The sequence below is a fragment of the Phaseolus vulgaris genome, chromosome 8 (assembly GCF_000499845.2).
Source record: "Phaseolus vulgaris cultivar G19833 chromosome 8, P. vulgaris v2.0, whole genome shotgun sequence".
Classification (NCBI taxonomy): Eukaryota; Viridiplantae; Streptophyta; class Magnoliopsida; order Fabales; family Fabaceae; genus Phaseolus; species Phaseolus vulgaris.
In genome coordinates this window covers 5231205-5253366 of record NC_023752.2, presented here as the reverse complement: position 1 = coordinate 5253366, position 22162 = coordinate 5231205, and the positions used below count along the sequence as shown (strand labels likewise).

The 22162-nt window shown below is 32.3% G+C and overlaps 2 protein-coding genes across 7 annotated transcripts; both read left to right on the top strand.

Moving 5' to 3' along the window:
* The first annotated feature begins 4453 nt into the window (after positions 1-4453).
* On the top strand, positions 4454-7583 carry LOC137825784 (cysteine-rich receptor-like protein kinase 10). Of its 2 annotated transcripts, none has more exons than XM_068631570.1 (7): positions 4454-5353; positions 5471-5596; positions 5911-6041; positions 6138-6348; positions 6453-6690; positions 6810-6960; positions 7054-7583. In XM_068631570.1, the coding sequence occupies exons 1-7, from the start codon at positions 4549-4551 to the stop codon at positions 7396-7398; spliced, it is 2007 nt and encodes a 668-aa protein (XP_068487671.1). In that variant the 5' UTR covers positions 4454-4548; the 3' UTR covers positions 7399-7583. The 2 variants fall into 2 exon arrangements, with proteins under 2 accessions (XP_068487671.1, XP_068487670.1); XM_068631569.1 differs by having other exon boundaries at positions 5908-6041; positions 7054-7552.
* Positions 7584-13314: 5731 nt separating this feature from the next.
* On the top strand, positions 13315-21866 carry LOC137825783 (cysteine-rich receptor-like protein kinase 10). 5 transcript variants are annotated; one of them, XR_011083347.1, is made up of 9 exons: positions 13393-14387; positions 14616-14741; positions 15074-15207; positions 15304-15514; positions 15606-15843; positions 15963-16113; positions 16207-16560; positions 19572-19653; positions 21851-21866. XR_011083347.1 is itself a non-coding variant. In XM_068631566.1 (8 exons), exons 1-7 carry the CDS (start codon positions 13571-13573, stop codon positions 16549-16551), a joined length of 2022 nt encoding a protein of 673 aa, XP_068487667.1. In that variant the 5' UTR covers positions 13393-13570; the 3' UTR covers positions 16552-16560; positions 19572-19701. The 5 variants fall into 5 exon arrangements, 4 of the variants coding, with proteins under 4 accessions (XP_068487666.1, XP_068487668.1, XP_068487669.1 ...); XM_068631566.1 differs by lacking the exon at positions 21851-21866 and having other exon boundaries at positions 19572-19701; XM_068631565.1 differs by lacking the exons at positions 19572-19653; positions 21851-21866 and having other exon boundaries at positions 13315-14387; positions 16207-16680.
* Positions 21867-22162: the final 296 nt, after the last annotated feature.

Sequence of the window (22162 nt, the reverse complement as noted above, 5' to 3'; positions counted from 1 at the left end):
ATAATTTCTAAATTGGTATTTAAATAGCAACCAAAGTTTTATCTACCAATTATTTAGATTCTAAATTTGGTAGCAAAAACTTTGGTGGCTAATTAGATACCAATTTAGAAATCATTTAACAATAATAAAAACTAATTTAGAAACCAAAAATTTATTTAGTCTATAAAATGATCTCTAATTTAGTCACTATAGCAACTAATTATTTTTTGTTTCTAAAATTAGTTTCTATTTCATGATTTTCTTATAGTGTAAAATTCACACTAATTTTATTTATATGTTATGAATTTTGTGTATCTTCGTGACAAAGAATAAGAATCATAGATTATTCTTAATCCAAATGTGTAGATTTAAAAATGGTAAATGTAATGCAATTTGTGAGTTTGATTTAATCATCCAAAATACACATTTTCCTTTTTTCATATAAATTTACTCACACTCACTTCTTTCAATTCAACTCATGAACGTATTTTTTTTTTTGTGTTTTACTTTTATTGAAGATGATAATAGAAATGTTGTACGAGAAACATTTTTTAAATAGATTTTCTTCAGCGTCGAATGAATGCTAAATTAAAAAAATGTATTAATTTTGGCTTAAACAATACTAAATTACTTTAACTAAAAATTATTTTGAAAATTGGTGATGAATTAATGTCTACCTTCAAAAGTCGACACTAATAGATTAATATCAATGATTTTAGATTTTGTTGCATGTAAGACACAAATATAATGTTATTAACTAATTAACTCTTTTTTTTTACTTATTTGTGTTTATTTTTGATCAATATTAAATGTCTATTTGGTTGGAGTGATGAGCAAACACACACATTTTAACATTTATTGAAAGTTGATTATGTCACATGCATTATTCACTAGATTTTATTTTATCTATCTTTTATTATTATCAAACTTTGAATTACATGTCAAATTATAATTTGAGCTCATTTGTAAATGTTTAACTTCAGAAAGATTGGAGTTTGAGTATAGTTGATAAAACATTTTAAAAAATCTTTTATGAATAACTCTATTACACTCGAGTCCTATGATAGTTTTAAAAATAAGTTTACAATATTTTTGCAAATATCTAAAAATTGCAAAAAATAACCAACTCATGTAAAAAAATATTAATGAATACTTTAGTTTATATCGGTCCTAGTTGCATTCAATTATCCTTTTTGTTAATATATTTAATTTTCTATTTTAAATTATTGGGTTTTGTTTGTTTGATCCAACTTTTCTTTTTTTGTTTCAGCTATCTTTTTCTTATATATACATCATGTATTTTACTCTCTAATATACAAGTGAATACAAATTTCTTTTATATTTATTTTTCTCTACAATTAGGATTCATCAAAACCTCTCTTTCTTCCTTACGATTACGTACGCTACATTAAAGCATCACATCAGACAAGGAATATTCATCTTCATTTACTGTAATACTTTTTCAACTACAAATTATTAATCAAAACATAATTATAAATATTGACATTATTTATTATGTTTACAATAACATACAAAGTCACTTTTTCTTTTTCTGAGTATCCACTAATCTTTCCTTATAACTAAACAATGTCATTTCTAGTTAATTATATAAACTTACTCTTGTCATTTCTAACTAAGTATTTAAATATGTCGAAAGATTAACCACAAGTGTATAGTGTCTCGGAAATACATAAAATCACTTTTGATTATATATCAAAAGTTTTAAAAGATTATAAGAAAAACTAAAAATGAGGATATACAAATAATCACACCTTCTTCTTGGAAGATTTACAAGTAAAACACTCATACAATTAATATATGTTTCTATGTATTTTTATTTTTATTTTGCTTAAAATTATTATCCATATTTATAATTATTGATTATATTTTATTTTTCCTTTAATTCATTTTCCCTTTATTTTAAATTCTCTATTTCCTTCGACATATTTTATAATAGAATAAATTACACAAATTTATTGTAAAGTTTCTTAATATATTGCACATAGTTTTCTAATTTTTCGTATGTTTCTTTTTAAAGTGTACGCATGTGATTTTTAAAATATCTTAAAAAATAAATATAATGTATATTAAGTATTAGTATGATGTTTTCCAAATAATTAAAAAGAATGAATGTATGAATTAAAAAAGGAAGAGATGTCGAAGAGAATTTTAAAACCTCTTAAAGTTAATTAGTATAGTTTTCTCTTATATTATTGAGTGTGTATGATTTTTCTCATATTTTTTAATCTTTATTTTCTGTTCATATCTTAGAAGTACACTTGAACTATTTTCCAAAGTTGACTGGTAAGGTAACAGTACTGTGAGGTGCAAGTGTATTTACAATAAAACTGTAAAGGATATTGTTGTAGTTTCCTCTAGTATTATATTATCAATAATTTGACATCCTACTACAAGAAAATAAGGATATAGAGTGAGTCAAAATCGGTGGCGAAAAAGTTTTAACCACTACACCAAACAAATTCTTTTGTCATAATATGATTTGTATTATACTTATTATTATTATTAATGTGGGGAACGTGAAACATGCGTGGGCCGCGGTTGACGCAAACTGATTTTTTAAAAAAAAAAAAAATTAAATCAACAAGTACGTCATTTTTGCGTCGAATGCTATTTTGCATGGATTTTGCGTCATTTTAGCCGACGATATTAACGTCCGTTGCTGACCCACACAAATATTTGGAAGCTAATAGTTTGTTTTCTTGTATTAGAATTTAGTTTTTCTTAGAAAATAAATTTGAGGATTTGAATATTGAAATCTTGTGGAAAAATATTATATGAATTTTTGTTGTTAACTATGACTTGACTTGGACTTTTTGTTTTCAAAGTATGCAACAAGTTGTAAAAAAAGACTTTTCAATAATTGGAAAATGAACAAATTTACTAAACCCAATTGACAATAATATTTATTTAGTGTAAAAAATAACGGGTGTTTTGGAAATAGAAAAAATTTAAAACGTCACAATTAAAGTGACAAAAATACATTTTAAAGATAAAATGTAAAATAATTATTAAAAGAAAATAAATAATCGAGATCGTAATTAGTTTTATATTTTATCAAATATATGCTTACTATTGTAAGTGCACACTTTATATTCCAAAATGCACTCTCTCAGATGACCCACATTCAAATTTTAATGTTATCCTTGTTAAATAGCATTTAGATTATTTTTTTAATCTTCGGTTATTAGTGGAAAAAACAAAAAATTATATTTTGACAACCACATAGCCGTATATAAATTAAGTTGCATATAACATGCGATAGTTTTAAAAAAAATATATAATAAAAAATAAATTTGTAATGAGATTATGTAAAAAATTACTAAAATAGTAGTATTAAAAATTATATAATAGATAAAAAAATGGATTATCAATGTATAGATTAAAAAAAATTCAATAAACACATGAACATTTACATTTTAGTGTGTACGACCGGTTTGTTAAATTTCTGGGAATAATTATAAGGCAGGACAGATTTGATGTTTTCTAATAATACACGTTTACTTAAAAAGGAATGTTTTGTATTAATCTCTTTCTCATTTTTTATATAAACTTTATTTGTATATGGATTCCATATTAATTCAGATGTTTTTTTAGTAATTTTTATAAATATTTTATTTATTAAAATAAGATTTGTTTTGAAAATATTATTATACCGGTCGGGGTCCGTACCACACTTAAAGGCTCAACACCCAATTAAGGCCGACTGACACGACTAAATCATTATGCTCAAACATAAGATCAACAAACTAATCAGTAGTCAATTATTAGGTAATACACTCTTACTCACGATCCAAAACTCTAGTTCGACCCCATAACAAAGAACTCATGATAATCATATAAATAGACACAAATTTCAAGAACCAGGTAAGTCGCCATTCAGTATTGATAGCACTGAATGTCAGACATCAAAATTTCACTTGAAAGTCGGAGTGCCTTTTGCAGGTACCATCCGAGTTTGAAGTTCACAAAGATGAAAAGCAAGGGAGTAAAAGGAGAACACGAAAACGGTCTAAAAAAGAATGAATGAGAAGTTAATCGACAAATCGAAAAGAAGGACAATCGTTCTCTTAGTTCCAACCCGCTCAAGAACGATTATAAATATAAAAAAATTATATCAATATAATATAATTTTATTATGAAAAAATTGTGACAATGTGATATTTGATATGTCAAAAACTTCACCTAACATGAGAGTCTTCCCATAGGAAAACGTTATGTTAGCACTCAACACCATTCAAGAACTCTTTATAAATATTATAATATATTAAATTAAAGTTAAAAGTAAAAATAGTTAAAATATGTTAAATGAGTGGAAATTATGAAAGGGTAGTGGAAATATTGAAAACAAAAGTAAGCTGTCCCGTTGCTAATTTTCTCCACACACCTAACAATCGATAAAACTTGTCTGATAAACCCTCTTGGTCAGTCAACGTGACAATGGGCGATGAACAAATTTTCTGTGCTATTTTGTCTTCATGAATATGCCTGTTATAAATAAACACCTTGGCACTGATACAAGTTCTTAGTCACAGAAAAAACTTACTTACCATGGCAATGGCTACTATTTCTTCTACTTTGCTTTTCTTTCTCTTTTGGCTCCATGCAATAATGACAGCATGTGAAACCACCTTCGGACCAGATTTCGGAACCAGCAAGTTCTGTGATTCAAGTATGAACTACACAGCCAATAGCACCTTCAGCACTAACCTCCACACCCTCTTATCCACCCTCACTTCCCACAAAGAAATCAACTACGGTTTCTACAATTTCTCACATGGCCAAAACTCAGACAAAGTATACGCCATAGGGTTGTGCAGAGGAGATCTTAAGGTAGATGAGTGTCGCAGCTGCATCAACTCCTCTCAAGCCAATCTCAGACAGCTTTGTCCAAACCAGAAAGAGGCAATTAAGTGGGAAGAAAAGTGCATGCTGCGCTATTCCAACCGCCCAATATTTCACACCATGGAGACTTCTCCTCCCTATTACACGAACAACGACGAGAATGCAACGAAGGTGGATGAGTTCAATAAAGTGTTAGGTGGGTTACTGAGAAATCTAAGAGAGAAAGCTGCAGGGGGTGACTCTCGTCGTAAGTATGCCACGGACACTGCATTTGTTGATAATTTTCAACCCATACACGGTCTTATGCAGTGTACACCTGACTTGTCAAGGCAAGATTGCGGTGACTGCTTGGATTGGAGCATCTCAGCTATCCCAACGTTTGCCAAAGACAAGGTTGGTGCCTTAGTTCTTCTACCCAGTTGTAATCTTAGGTTTGAAATCTACAACTTCTACAACTCTACCGTCATATTAGACCCTCCACTACCACCTGCATCACTTCCGCTTCACCAAGGTATCATTATCCTTTTCCCTGTTATACTAGTTACTAACACAAATACTTATGATAAACTAGTCATTCCTTCTTAAATGTTTTGGTTTAAATGGAGTAGAAGATTTTTGGTTTTTGCAGAAGATCATGGCAACTCTTTGCGGACTGCAATCATCATAGTTGTGCCAACTGTTATCGTTGTTCTTGTTCTGCTGATTGTTATTAGCAGATATTTAAGAAGGAAAGCAAGAAAAAATCTTCTAGCTGGTATGTGTCTAAGTATTAGTTATTTGATACTTTCTATTTTCAACTATATGTCAAAATGAGTCTTGGTAAATGGACATATAATCTATTTAGAATATTCAAGTATATATCATAGCGTAGATAATGAATACAATAATAAGTAAATGCAAAATGGAAAATTTTACAATAATATTGTTCTAAGCATGGGAACTTAGTCACCACATTTGAAAGAAAGGAAAAGAGAAAAAAAAGGAAGCAAAATTTTCATAAATTATATCTCCTGATGTTCTTTAACTGGCTAACTATAATATTGTGCTTTTGTATCACATTTGAAGAAGAAGATGGAGATGATGATGAAATTGAAATGGTTGAATCATTGCAATTCAACTTAAGCACAATACAAGTTGCAACAAGTAACTTTTCTGATTCTAATAAATTAGGAGAAGGAGGGTTTGGATCTGTTTACCAGGTAAGATAACATTGTTACCTCTTTCATCAAACATGGTATATTTACCTATAAACTGAACTTCAAATAAATTTACCTTATACTAATATATATTTTTAGGGAAAGCTCTCTAATGGACAAGTGATTGCTGTCAAAAGGTTGTCAAGGAATTCTGGTCAAGGAGACTTGGAATTTAAGAATGAAGTCCTTTTGCTGGCTAAGCTTCAACACAGAAATTTAGTTAGGCTTCTTGGTTTTAGTTTGCAAGGGAGAGAAAAGCTACTTGTTTATGAATTTGTTCCTAATAAAAGTCTTGATTACTTCATATTCGGTAGGTTTAAATATTAGCATTTTTTCTCTTTTACTTTATCTCTGTTTCATGAAAAAGACCAACTATACTAAATGTTCTGAAACTCATTGCTTTGACACAAACAGATCCAACAGAGAAAGCACAATTGGATTGGGATACACGTTACAAAATCATTAAAGGCATTGCTCGAGGTCTTCTTTATCTTCATCAAGATTCCAGATTACGCATTATACATCGTGATCTTAAAGCAAGTAATATTCTCTTAGACAAAGAAATGATTCCTAAAATATCAGATTTTGGTTTGGCAAGATTAATTACTGCAGATCAAACACAAGAAAATACCAGCAGAGTTGTTGGAACCTTGTAAGTTTTAAGATATATTAGTGCTTACTAATCATCATAAGATTAATCAACTAATTATTTCACATTTTAGCTTGTCAAATGTTGATAATTTATTGAGAGAAAAAAATATTCTTATGCAGTGGATACATGGCACCTGAGTACATAATGCAAGGACAGTTTTCAGTGAAATCAGATGTTTTTAGTTTTGGTGTACTAGTTCTTGAGATTGTAAGTGGCCAAAAGAACCATGGTGTTCGTGATGAGAAGAATGGGGAAGATCTATTAAGCTTTGTGAGTGTTACTTTTCTGAATACTACAAAACTAATGAAGAAATCCAATACTATAAGATGTGGTTAATTATTTGTTTTGAGCAAATTGTTGCAGGTATGGAGAAACTGGATAGAGGGGACAGTTACAAATATTATAGATCCAACATTGAAGAATAGTTCACAAAATGAAATGATAAGATGCATTGGCATTGGTTTACTCTGTGTTGAAGAAGATTTAAACAACAGACCAACCATGGCTAACGTTGCACTCATGCTTAATAGTTGTTCTATCACTCTCCCAGTGCCTAAAAAACCTGCATTTTTCATAGATAGTGCAACTGGAAGCCTTCCAAACATGTCATGGGAAGATTCATGGCCAACAAGAGGGACTCAATCCAGTGGTAGATCAGCTCAGGAATCAGTGAATGAGGCTTCAATTACTGAATTATACCCTCGTTAGATTCTTCTGGTCAGTGCTACATTTATTATCAAATACTATGAAGATAAGTCACACCAATTATCATGTGACATTACAATGCTTTGAAACTTGTGATTAATTTCAAGTAATAATATATGAATATATAAGACAAAGTTCTGTTGGTCTGAACTGCATGGTTTGATTATATATATTATGCTACTCATGCTGCTGCTTGTTGTTCTTTAATGCTATAATGCAATTGTTAGCATCTCACACAGCATTAGTTTTATCACTAGTTTACTGCAAAATGATTTGTTTCTTTATTTCAATTTGATCACTATTCTCGTACAAACTACAAAAGGATTGAAAGAACTTCCAATCAGTTGAACAATTAACGTTTACGTTTCATTCCTTCTTTTCCAATTCCTTTGCTTTCGGGGGTTTAACTTCCTTCCATCATGTTTGCTACCTTGGATTTTTGGTTGAAAGAACATACCCAAAAAATATTGAGACACTCAAGTAAGTGTTCGGTATTCAATATCATAAATGCATAATAATAACGTATATTTTTTTAATTATTGTGCCTATTTAAATTACTGTGATTGACCATAACACTATTGAATTGAAATTAACACATTGTGATCAAAAGTGTATTATCTAATTCTTCATATACAACTTAACCTTCTTTGTTAATCATTCTTTAATTTTACTACATTTTAAACACGTTGTTTAGTTAATACTGAATACCGAGACTTCTCATAACCGTCCGGTCTATGATACAATCACTAATTTTGAATTTAAATATTTCTTTTTTCAATTTGAGATTATTTCTTCTGGAAGATATATATTACCAAAATTTTACACACACAAAATTGTTTCCAGAAAACCACTTTCTTAAGGCTGATGCTTAAACAATAAATTATTATATGAACTACAGGTTTAATATGTATGCATTGATTTATAAAATAGTCTTACATAGTAATTCGAGTACAAATTATTAGTATCAATATTAAGAAAATTATTGTAAAACTCAATAAGCTTAATTTATTTATGTTATTTGTGATTAAATAATAATGTAACTTTTTTCTCTCTTTTCAACTATAGTGTCTTGCACTTCAAATGACAAGATTTGACATCAGAACCAATTGGAATTGAGTAATCTCTTTGAGTAGTCTTAATCTAAATAACACAAAAATTTATATTTTACGTAGGTTTTGTTTTCTCCACAAGTAATTTCAAGAAAATAAAAATATTTTTTAATAAAATGAAATCTGGTTATATATATAAATTAAAAATTATTTTTTTAAAGAATTATATAATATAATTCTATAAATTAAATTATATATAAATTGTTTTAATTAACGAAAGAAAACTTCTTTTTTATTTTTTTATGAAAAAAAATCGAAGTAACCTTTAATCGCCAATGTATTGTATGGTAAGCTTTTGAGAAATTTATAAAAATAAAGGTTAGTTCAATGAAATATTCTTAGATTGTTCAATTTTGTGAAATTTTTTATTTCTTTACACTTTTTTTTTATAACAAAGAATTAATAAAATAAGACATCATCTAACTTGCAAGACCAGAAGTTCATTACAGACATCACAAAAAGGAAAAACAATGTTAACATGTTCATAGTTGCAATGTTAATTCCCACCTAAATTGTATTCTTCTCCCTGCAGCCATAAATAAAACCGTAAGCAGCACCTGTTTTATTTTAAAACACTAGACAAATACTAACATCAACATTATATCTGCATCTCCATTCCTACACAGATATAACTTTAGCTAAATATAAGAGTTGTGCTATATCGTGCTAGCAAAAATAAACTAGACCTGTGCACTACGGATCCTTTCCATTGGCTCCATCTTGCACCTTCATTCTCGGATCTTCAAGCCAAAAAGCACGTTCCCAAACTTTTGCATAATTAGGTGCTGAAGCAATGACAACACCTTGAATCACAACTCCAAAGTAGATTTTGTTGCCTCCACTATTCTGTTTTCCATTCTCTTCTATTCCATCCTCACTCTAATCCTTAACCCTTCTTTTTATTATTTACTACTAACATGTTATATCAAACAAAGAAAACCCCTCAGTAGTACCTGTTTAGGACACACAGAGCAGCAACTTAAGCTTTGAAGGTCTTGCATAAACCTACTAACATAAAGATGGTAGACACTTTAAAGGATACATCACCCATTCAGAATAAGCAAAGGTGAAATCTATTACTTTCCTCTTCATCCATAATCTTACTTGTAGCTGTGCTAGAGTAAAAATTTTGTCTGGATCCACCCTCCTTCCTTTAAAAAGCACCCCATTTCTTTGATTCCAGATACTCCATACAATTGCTATCCACATGCCTTTTCACACATGATTCCTCTTTGCATCAAACTGTAGCAAAGTAAACTGAACCAAATGTTGTGATTCACTATCTATATTCCTACCCACTTGGGAAGTACGTGAAGAAGTGCATAAAGTGCATAGAGTGTCAAGAGCATGACCCTTTATCTCATCTCAAGCCTGAGACACTTCATAACATTGTATCTCCATGACCATTTGTAGTATGGAGGATGGATATTATCGACCCCTTCAGCATGGTAAAGGGCAGACAAAGTTCCTCTTAGTTGGAGTAGATTACTTCACTAAGTGGATTGAGGTCAAGCTGATGGAAAAAATGCACGCGGAAGCAACACACACAATCACGAATCAATTGCAGAAAAATAAACGACACAAGATCTAACGTGGTTCGGTCGCCAACTGCAACCTATATCCATACGGGCAACTATTAGGTTTTCATTCTACCATGTAGCACACCAATTACAAGTACAATGATCTCTTTAAATAGAGATTATAAAAGGGACACAATGATTAAGCTCACTCACTAAACATGGTGTCTGGTCAGCCCAACCCAATTGGTTATGGCTTCATACCCAATAATCTCCCACTTGAAGCCACAGAACAATGTTCTCCTGCGCTTCAATTGTGTACAACGATTAAGCTCACTCACTAAACATGGTGTCTAGTCAGCCCAACCCAATTGGTCTTGACTTCATACCCAACAATCTCCCTCTTGAAGTCACGGAACAATGTTCACTTGCGCTTCAACTGTGTACATGTACTTCTGTAATCTGTCGACGAAACTCAATCTAGTTGCCACCAGCCTTCTTAATCATTTTGAAGACTTCTTTAAAACTCCCCTGAGTTTCAACACGTCAGTCACTGACCCGTTCTCTGTTCCTACCGGCTCCCACGGATCCTGGAACAACCTGAGAACAAACACTCTCCATATTCAACAAGAAATTTTTTGGAGAAGTTTCAACAGCTAGAATACTGGTTCTCCTAACCCACACTGTCGCCTAGGAACCTCAGCTGAAGCACGACCCGTGCTCCCACTGCCATAAGTACCTTTGATTGGTCTACCTGAACCTTTACATGCTCGTTCATCCTGAATCTGACCTATGACTCTGGGTTTCTCTCTTGTAAAAACAACCCTCTTCTGCCTACGAGATTCTGTGAACCGGACTTTGTTTATCTTCTTAACTGGGATGGTTACTCCCTCAGACGGTAATCCGACCATATACAGCAAACCTCTCTTTCTTTCGCGGGCCATGACAAGATTTCCCTTTACGACATTCTATTGCTAATTTCCGAACTTCACTTCATGGCCCTGTCCGTCCAACTACCTAACAGAAATCAAACTTTTCGTCAAGCTTAGAACAACTCTAACATCCTTCAAAGTCCAGAAACCAACTGGTGTCTTCAACACTATGTCACCCATTCCTGTAACATCAAGAGTTCTGTTGTCCACTAGTCTTACCTTTCCAAAGTCTCCAATAACTAGATTCTGCAATGCTTCAGAATCCATGACCCAGGAATTCACACTGTTATCCTCGTAACAGACTAAAAGGTCCTCGTTCGTGAAGTCTTCCGAAATGTTGACTTATTTATCATTTGGGCATTGATTCCTGAAATGCCTCACTTCCTTGCAGTTCCAACATATTACACTTTAGCAATTCCGAGTTTTTGACTAACTCCTTCTTTTGTTCTTGCTCCCACTATCTCTTATATTTTTCTTACCTCTGATGACATATAACGATTCACTAGATAATTCCCCAAAATTTCTTCTTCGGACATCCTCGCCAAGAATGAGATCACGAATCTTCTCAAAAGTGAATCCATTAGATCCCGTTGAACTGGTAACTGTTGTAACCGCTCCGGAACAACTGTCAGGCAAAGACAATAACAGTAGTAAAGTTTGAACTTCATCATCGAACTTAATGCCCACTGACATAAGTCTGGCTAAGATCGAATTCATTTTATTAATGTGCTCAGTAACTGAATTGTCTTAACTTTGTGCCACAGCGAAAAACAGCCACACCCCACGTCTAGCACCGCACCGTCACTACTGCACCAGTAGAAAAATGCACGCGCCACCCTGCGTCTTCCGTCACTACCATCACACTGCACCTCTGTGCCGTCTCGCTCACCGTAAGCACCTACACCTGTTCGTCGTGAAACACGATCTGTCGCTTTACTAGCACACTCCGCCGCATTGCCTGGACATGACCCTACTCCGAGCAAGCCACTTGTACAACGTCGCGAGCCGTCACCACTTCTGTCGCGACCCACACCACTGCACGTCGCACCGCCTACTGCGCGTGCCTGCCGCGAGTCCCAAGTCTGGGCTGTCAGGAATCCTGGGTTGCCATGAAACCCTAGCTTTGGGACACCGTTGTAGCTCCTGCAAAACCCTAGCTTTGGGACGCTACTGCAGCCCCTACGAAACCCTAGCTTTGGAATGCTATTGCAGTCACAATTTTCACATCTCGTCGATTAATTTATGCGGATCGGATCTCTAGTGTGTAAACGAACCAGACTCTGATACCACTTGATGGGAAAAATGCACGCGGAAGTAACACACACAATCACGAATCAATTGCAGAAAATTAAACAACACAAGATTTAACGAGGTTCGGTCGCCAACTGCAACCTATATCCACACAGACAACTATTAGGTTTTCATTCTATCCTGTTGCACACTAATTACAAGTACAATGATCTCTTTAAATAGAGATTATAAAAGGGACACAATGATTAAGCTCACTCAATAAACATGGTGTCTAGTCAGCCCAACCCAATTGGTCCTGGCTTCATACCCAACAATCTCCCACTTGAAGCCACAAAACAATGTTCATCTGCGCTTCAATTGTGTACAATGATTAAGCTCACTCACTAAACATGGTGTCTAGTCAGCCCAACCAATTGGTCTTGACTTCATACCTAACACGAACCTCTCGCCTCGATCTCAGCCAGGAACATATAAAACTTTATTTAGTTAAGCATAGTTTGTCAGTTTGGAGTACCTCATACAATCATAATAGACAACGACCAACAATTCATCAACTGAGCTCTACAATCATTTTGTGAAGGACTCGGTATCAAATCCATAACGTGCTCGGTTGAACACCCTCAGACTAATGGGTAGGTCGAGGCAGCAAACAAAGTCATGATCAACGAATTAAAGAAACGACTCGACTTGGCACGGTGAAGGGGCGATGGACAAAATAGCCGATAGAAGTCTTATAAGTGTATCGTTGTAACCTCAAACCTCTACACAAGAAATGTCATAGAACTTGATTTATGGGACCAGGACATGATCCCGGTTGAAGTGGGAGAACCGTACCTAAGAAGGCAAATGTTTGACTTGAGTCTCAACCAAAAGAGTTTATCAGTGGACCTAGACCTTATAAACAAACTGAGATAAAAGCAAAATCCAAGTGATGGATATAACTTGAAAGTTCAACCGAGAAGTTTTAAAAAAAAAAAGATCTTGTATGGCGAATGCATAGTGAAAAGCAAGGAGGTCCCAGGACAACGTGACCACCCCTATTTAATATTAGTTATTTCTTATTGAAAAAAAGAAATGGGTATTAATTGAGTGGAAATAATGAAAGGTAAAGGGTAGTTGAAATATTTAAAACAAAAAAACAAAGTAGTAAACTCTCCCGTTGCTACTTTTCTCCACACACCTAGCAATCGATAAAACTTGTCTGATAAATCCTCTTGGTCAGTCAATGGGCGATGAACACATTTTCTCTGGTATATTCTCTTCATGACTTTAACAAAGAGGAGCCTGTATATGAATGTGTGCGCGTATTATAAATAAAGATCTTGGCACTGATAGAAGTTGTTAGTCACAGAAAAACTTACTTACCATGGCAATGGCTACTATTTCTTCTACTCTGCTTTTCTTTCTCTTTTGGCTCCATGTAATAATGACAGCATGTGAAGACAGCTTCGGACCAGATTTCGGAGCCAGCAAGATCTGTATATCAAGTATGAACTACACAGCCAATAGCACCTTCAACACCAACCTCCACACCCTCTTATCCACCCTCACTTCCCACACAGAAATCAACTACGGTTTCTACAATTTCTCACATGGCCAAAACTCAGACAAAGTATACGCCATAGGGTTGTGCAGAGGAGATCTTAAGGTAGATGAGTGTCGCAGCTGCCTCAACTCCTCTCAAGCCAATCTCAGACAGCTTTGTCCAAACCAGAAAGAGGCAATTTCGTGGGAAGAAAAGTGCATGCTGCGCTATTCCAACCGCCCAATATTTCACACCATGGACACTTCTCCACCCTATTACATGCACAACACCTACAATGCAACCGATGTGGATGAGTTCAATAAAGTGTTAGGTGGGTTACTGAGAAATCTAAGAGAGAAAGCTGCAGGGGGTGACTCTCGTCGTAAGTATGCCACGGACACTGCAATTGTTGCAAATTTTCAACCCATAAACGGTCTTATGCAGTGTACACCTGACTTGTCAAGGCAAGATTGCGGTGACTGCTTGGATTGGAGCATCTCAACTCTCCCAAAGTTTGCCAAAGACAAGGTTGGTGCCTTAGTTCTTCTACCCAGTTGTAATCTTAGGTTTGAAATCTACGAGTTCTACAACTCTACCGCCATATTAGACCCTCCACTACCACCTGCACTACCACCTGCACCACTTTCGCTTCACCAAGGTATCATTACCCTTTTCACCGTTATATACTAGTTACTTTACATAAATACTTATGAAAAATGATATATTAATAATCTGCTTCATTAATTGGTCGTATAATTATGGATTGATATACGAAGAAAGAGTATTTTTATCATTATATATAAAAAATGAAATTTTAGATAGAGAAATGAAGTTGTATATTAGAGCATCTGGTTTAAATGGAGTTGAAGATTTTTGGTTTTTGCAGAGGATCATGGCAACTCTTTGCGGACTGCAATCATCATAGTTGTGCCAACTGTTATCGTTGTTCTTGTTCTGCTGATTGTTATTGGCAGATATTTAAGAAGGAAAGCAAGACAAAATCTTCTAGCTGGTATGTGTCTAATATTAGTTATTTGATACTTTCTATTTTCAACTAAGCCTATATGTCAAAATGAGTTTCCAAGATATGAACACAAATTTAGTCTTGGTAAGTGGACATATAATTTAGAGTATTCAAGCATATCATAGTGTAGATAATGAATACAATAATAAGTAAATGCAAAATGGAAAATTTTACAATAATGTTCTAAGCATGGGAACTTAGTCACCACTTGGAAGAAAGAAAAAGAGAAAGAAAAAAAAAAGGGAAGCCAAAAATTTTCATGAATTATATTTCCTGATGTTCTTTAACTATAATATTGTGTTCTTGTATCACATTTGAAGAAGACGATGGAGACGATGATGAAATTGGAATGGTTGAATCATTGCAATTCAATTTAAACACAATACAAGTTGCAACAAGTAACTTTTCTGATTCTAATAAATTAGGAGAAGGAGGGTTTGGATCTGTTTACCAGGTAAGATAACATTGTTACCTCTTTCATATAACATGGTATATTTACCTATAAACTGAACTTCAAATAAATTTACCTTATACTAATATATATCTTTAGGGAAAGCTCTCTAATGGGCAAGTGATTGCTGTCAAAAGGTTGTCAACGAATTCTGGTCAAGGAGACTTGGAATTTAAGAATGAAGTCCTTTTGCTGGCTAAGCTTCAACACAGAAATTTAGTTAGGCTTCTTGGTTTTAGTTTGCAAGGGAGAGAAAAGCTACTTGTTTATGAATTTGTTCCGAATAAAAGTCTTGATTACTTCATATTTGGTAGGTTTAAATATTAGCATTTTCTCTCTTTTACTTTATCTCTGTTTCATGAAAAAGACCAACTATACTAAATGTTCTGAAACTCAAATAGATCCAACAGAGAAAGCACAATTGGATTGGGATACACGTTACAAAATCATTATAGGCATTGCTCGAGGTCTTCTATATCTTCATCAAGATTCAAGATTACGTATTATACATCGTGATCTTAAAGCAAGTAATATTCTCTTGGACAAAGAAATGATTCCTAAAATATCAGATTTTGGTATTGCAAGATTAATGACTGCAGGTCAAACACAAGAAAATACCAGCAGAGTTGTTGGAACCTTGTAAGTTTTAAGATATATTAGTGCTTATTAATCATCATAAGATTAATCAACTAATTATTTCACATTTTAGCTGGTCAAATGTTGATAATTTATTGAAGAAAAAAAATATTCTTATGCAGTGGATACATGGCACCTGAGTACATAATGCAAGGACAGTTTTCAGTGAAATCAGATGTTTTTAGTTTTGGTGTACTAGTTCTTGAGATTGTAAGTGGCCAAAAGAACCATGGTGTTCGTGATGAGAAGAATGGGGAAGGTCTATTAAGCTTTGTGAGTGTTACTTTTCTGAATACTACAAAACTAATAAAGAAATCCAATACTATAAGATGTGGTTAATTATTTGTTTTGAGCAAATTGTTGCAGGTTTGGAGAAACTGGAGAGAGGGGACAGTTACAAATATTATGGATCCAACATTGAACAATAGTTCACTAGATGAAATGATAAGATGCATTGGCATTGGTTTACTCTGTGTTGAGGAAGATTTAAACAACAGACCAACCATGGCTAACGTTGCACTCATGCTTAATAGTTGTTCTATCACTCTCCCAGTGCCTAAAAAACCTGCATTTTTCATAGATAGTGCAACTGGAAGCCTTCCAAACATGTCATCGGAAGATTCATGGGCAACAAAAGGGACTCAGTCCAGTGGTATATCAGCTCAGGAATCAGTGAATGGGGCTTCAATTACTGAATTATACCCTCGTTAGATTCTTCTGGTGAGTGCTACATTTATTATTAAATACTATGGCTATGAGTCACATCAATTATCATGTGACATTACAGTGCTTTGAAACTTAATTAATTTCAAGTAATAGTATATGAATATATAAGACAAAGCTCTATTCTTCTGAACTGCATAGTTTGATTATATATATATGCTAATCATGATAAGTAGTACTTCTGCCTGGTATTCTTTAATGTTTGAAGCTTAACATAAACTTTTTCCTATTTGTTGTCTCTCAAACACTATTTTTCTTTCTCTCAAACATCTACACTATTTTTCTCACACAGCATTTAGTTTTATCATTAGTTTACACTGAAAAATAATTTGTTTCTTTATTTAAATTTGATAACTATTCTCCTTCAAAGGCCGAAAGAAATTTAATTAGTTGAACAATTAATTATTTTTTTCCTTTTTTCAATCTTTCGTTTCCAACTCTTTTACTTTGAACGATTCTGATTTACTATCTCAATTTTTGGTTGGGAGCACACAATGTTCAAATAAGTGTTCGATATTCGGTGTCATAAATGTGTAATAGTAATATACATTTTGTCTTTGTTGTCGTGTCTATTTATATAAGTGTGATTGACCTTGTTATTGTTAAGTCGAAATGAATATATAGATCATGATTAAGAGTGGATTATTTAATTTTTCATATGACTTAATTTTATTAATTATTCTTTAATTTCACTGGAGTTTCAATTTTTATTTTTTTTCCTATTTAAGCATTATTATTCCATGTGGAAGATATATATTACCAAAATTTTACATACAAAAGATTGTCTCTAGAAAACCACTTTCTTAAGGCTGTTGTTTAAACAATAAATTATTATTTAAATTACAAATTTCATATTTATGCATTGATATATATAAAATAGTCTTACATAGTTATTGGATAGTTATTGGAGTACAAATTATTAGTATCACTATTAAGAAAATTATTGCAAAGCTCAATAAGCTTATGTTCTTTGTGATTAAATAATAATGTATTTTTTTTCTCTCTTTTAAACTTATAGTGTTTTGCACTTCAAAGGACAAGATTTGACATCAGTACCAATTGGAAATGAGTAATCTCTTTGAGTAGCCTTAATCTAAATAACACAAAAAAATTATATTTTACGTAGGTTTTGTTTTCTCAACAAGTAATTTCAAGAAAATAAAAATATTTTTTAATAAACCGAAATCTGGTTACATATATAAATTAAAAATTATTTTTTTTAAATAATTATATAATATAATTTTATAAATTAAATTATATTAAATTGATTTAATTAACAATACAAATCTTCTTTTTTTATTTTTAATAAACATTTATGAAAATAAATCGAAGTAAACCTTTAACAAAAAAGCACAAAACAGTCCTGAAAAGAGAGGTCTACTGGGCTTCCAGCTCTGTCCTTACAGTGCTTAAAACAACAACACCTATTTAACTCTACGCCAACAATGTTAACATGTTCATAGTTGCAATGGTCGTGCAGAAGGTGTTTTGCAAACTCTAGCTTAAACACAAAACAAGCTTTGAACAAGAAACTTGCACTGTGATCAGTGAGACGGTTAATACCTCAAAATGGGTCTCAGGACCTAAAGAAACCAAAGTTTTTGCTGTATACAGAAACAAGCCTGGCTTCCCTGCAACAAGTAATTCCCACCCTTGTATTACCTTTTCTCCTCTCCACCTCAGACATAGGGAACATCCTTTCAATTCCAACCATTAGCATCCTTCCAATTTGCTGATGATTTTGCTTAATCCTCTCCAAATAGAACGCTATAAAATAAAAGGTTTCTAAGATAAAGGAGAAAGGAGGTTTGATCACTAGTAAAAAAGAACATTAAAAATAAACTGAATAACGACAGTTGGTTGAAACCCGTCGTTGGGAAAAACACAATGCATTTATGTTATTAACTCAACATTTCACTGTACGATTTCTTTTTGAACCGTCGTTAAAAATGGTCCTGTGTGAAAATTGTGATGGATTTTTTCTGAACAATCGTTAAAAATGGGTTCTGGGACCAAACTGTGACGGTTTAACACTTAATTATCGTTAAAAAAACGAAAAATAAATCTATCCCGCGCACACTCATTCACTCATCTTATCCCATTTGTGTCTCTCATTCACTCAAAGCTCTACACCCTCCTCCATTCTCTTTTCTTCTCTCATTCTCGCCTCTCACTCTCCAGTACACTCAAAGATTCGACCCCTACTTCAGTCACTCTTCTTCTCCCATTCTCTTCATCTTCTCCAACACACTAAAAGTTGTGCGTCGTCCTCCAACTTCAGCCTCGCCGCTTCGTGCCTTGTCCATCTGTCCACGCCTCACCACCACGCAACACAAGTTGGCACAAAACGCGCCAACCATCAAAACTCCCCAAGACGCCAAGTGTCTTCTTCTCTCCTCCGTGTGCACAAGCAAATAGTTGCCTCTGCCTTCGTGCACCAACTCTTCACCTCCACACACTGACAACACCTTCCGCACACCGACAACACCTCCACCACACGCTGCCACCGCAGACTTGGTTCCAAAAAGTTAGTATGTTTAGGGTTTTAATTTTTTTAATAAATATTTGAATGTATGTGTTGATTAATTAATAGTTTAGGATTTGTGGAAAATTCATTTAGTGGATATTTGATGGAGGAGTCCTCATATTGAAGAGAAGAGTGATAGATTTGGAGTTGTCAAAAATTAGCATGTAACATAACTTTTGATAGAGTAGTCGGATAGAGGCGTGTGGTCAATGCTGAAGGGAACTGGCGTCCACCAAAATTCCAAAAATTCATTGTCTACTATTTTTTTTAAGTATTATTTAGGTATTTTTTTGGTAGTTTGAGATTTTAGTTCTCATACTTACACTTGTCAAAAAATTCTGAAATTTTGCATGACGTTTTCTGGTATAAATTAGAGATTTATCAAACCATTATGATTATATTACATTCACAAATTTATTACTCATACATTACATTACACAATGTTATGTGTGTGTTCTAACATGAAATCTTATTATTGCAGTGCATATTCTAGATATAACATATTGAGTGGGAGGAGAAGTGCAAGTACAAATGTAAAGAAACTCACTTGGATGCACCTTAAGGTAACCATATATAACACTCACTACAAGAAAATCATGAAATAGAAACCAATTTTTAGAGACCAAAATAATTAGTTACAATAGAAACTAAAATAGAAACCATTTTAGAAACTAAAAAAAAAATTGGTTTCTAAATTAGTTTCTATTATTTTCTATTATTGTTAAATAGTTTCTAAATTGGTATCTAATTAGCAACTAAGGTTTTAACTACCAATTATTTAGTTTCTAAATTTGGTAGCAAAAACGTTGGTTGTTAATTAGATACCAATTTAAAAACCAAATTTCTTTTTAGTTTCTAAAATGGTATCTAATTTAGTTACTATTGCAACTAATTATTTTGATTTCTATAAATTGATTTCTATTTCATGATTTTCTTGTAGTGACTTTAGAATAATATAAAACTTATTCATATATTTATAAAAAAAATTTGTAAACTTTTATATTTAAATTATAATATTACATGCATTGTTATGACTTATGTAAGATTAGGATATATATATATATAATAATAAAATATCTTTTAAAAAGATTATTTATAATGTCGGTTTAAAACGTCTTTAAAAATCCTTTTTTGAATTAAGTTATAAATACATTTTTTTTTATTTCTCTTTTGATAAAATAATGACAGTTAACGTGCCATCAACGTGGTTTAATAACAACGATTATAGAATTATCGTTATAAACAACTAATTTATAAGGACGTGTACAATAACCATTTTGATATGATTTTCGTTAATATATTGTTTAAAATGAAATTGAAAATTTACAAGGTCATATATATTTAGTGGACATGCATTGATTTGATATAACTAGGGTATCCTGGAAAAAGGAAGATAAAAAGTTTGGGAATTCTGCATGGATAGCATGTTGTAGAGAAACGTATATTCTTCGAAAACTACTTATTAGCCATACAATCTATCATTGCATGTGATTATCATCATATCATCACAGAATAACTTTTATATAAAAAACAAAACCTTTGGACGGCTATGGAGATAGCTAGGTATCTAGATAATGATGACCATGGAAACTAATATTATTCCAAAAAAGTATAATAGTATTATTATTTTATCTAAGATATTATTTATTTTAAAATTTGATATTTCATCTCAATTTTATTTTTAAAAAATATCTTAATAAGTTAGATAAAAGATATATAAACTTTCATAATCTCAATTTCTGATTAAAATTATATTATCGGTATAGAACATGAATAACAGAGAAAATGAAGAAAAAATCCAACAAAGAATTGTTTTCAATGCCAAAAACTCAAACGATAATCCAAAAGTAAGAAAGTGCAGTGATTATATTTAGCTACAGATTGAGATATATACGATAGCAGCAAAAGTACGTACGTACGTACGTCCCTTTGCATGGTGGGACCAATCAAATGAATTCTCAAATTGATGGTTTTCTTTTCATGATTAAAATATGAGTGCTGTTGTTTCGAGATTCTGTCTAATAATTCAATAAATTAATATTTTAATTATGATTTTATTTTTAAATTTAAAATACTAATATATACTTTTACAATGGAATTTTAAATAGATATTTTTTTTTTCTAGTGTTAAAGTATATTTTTGTTAAAATATAGATGCACAACACTAAATTCTCTAAATTGGTCTCCTTTTTTTCATTCGTTTAGTTTTAAAGATACGTATTGTATCTTACCCTCACTTCATCAACTTTCTTATGAGTACGCAGTTCCAAGATCATAGCCCAATACAAAATGTGGCCCAAAATGCTTTCAACTCAAGAGGAGAGTTTCAATATAGTAAATCCAGACAAGTATAAAACTATTACATATATTAAAAAAATTATTAAATAAAAACTAATTTTAAATATGAAAAATAATTAGTTATTATACCAATTAAATTAGATATCATTTTAAAAAATAAAAAAATTATTATATCTAGAATGTACCAGTCAAAATCAGACATATCCCATATATTCGATATCCGGACATGTCTAAAATACATTAAGGATCAATAAGAGATTGATGAGTCTAAATAGTAGGTAACCATTAGGTTGTGTGTTTTTAACCATGATCCAAACGCTAATATGACATAATAATAATTATTTATATTAATCATATAAATAGTTACAAGTTTCGAGAAACAAGGTAGTCATTATTGTGCATTAATTACACTAAACGTTGAATACTAAATACTTATTTGATCGTCGAAACATCTTTTTGCAGGTGTTCTCCCTATGGAGAACTTACGAAGGAGAGAAGACGTTGATAGAAGTGAAGGAGTGAGAGTTGTCCAAGGTGAAGTGGTGTTGTTGAGCTGAATAGAAGGAAGATGAGTGACCGACTGATCGAAGATAGGAAGAAAAGTTTTCTCGATGTCTTTCAAACCATGACATAAATTAATTTCTATTTCTATAATTATTTTTACTAGATATTTTTATTTTTAAAATTAATTTTTATTAAATGATTTTCTAGTAATATTAAAAAATATAAAAATATAAAATCAACTATATAGAAACAAGTACTTATGTAGATCAA

Excerpts from the sequence above, each read along its gene's own strand:
- LOC137825784 (XM_068631569.1), top strand. The coding sequence starts at position 4,549 with ATGGCAATGGCTACTATTTCTTCTACTTTGCTTTTCTTTCTCTTTTGG. Across the intron at positions 5,597-5,907 it reads AAGAAAAAATCTTCTAGCTG|AAGAAGATGGAGATGATGAT; the intron begins GTATGTGTCTAA and ends TCACATTTGAAG. Across the intron at positions 6,961-7,053 it reads GGGAAGATCTATTAAGCTTT|GTATGGAGAAACTGGATAGA; the intron begins GTGAGTGTTACT and ends AAATTGTTGCAG.
- LOC137825783 (XM_068631566.1), top strand. The coding sequence starts at position 13,571 with ATGGCAATGGCTACTATTTCTTCTACTCTGCTTTTCTTTCTCTTTTGG. Across the intron at positions 14,742-15,073 it reads AAGACAAAATCTTCTAGCTG|AAGACGATGGAGACGATGAT; the intron begins GTATGTGTCTAA and ends TCACATTTGAAG. Across the intron at positions 16,114-16,206 it reads GGGAAGGTCTATTAAGCTTT|GTTTGGAGAAACTGGAGAGA; the intron begins GTGAGTGTTACT and ends AAATTGTTGCAG.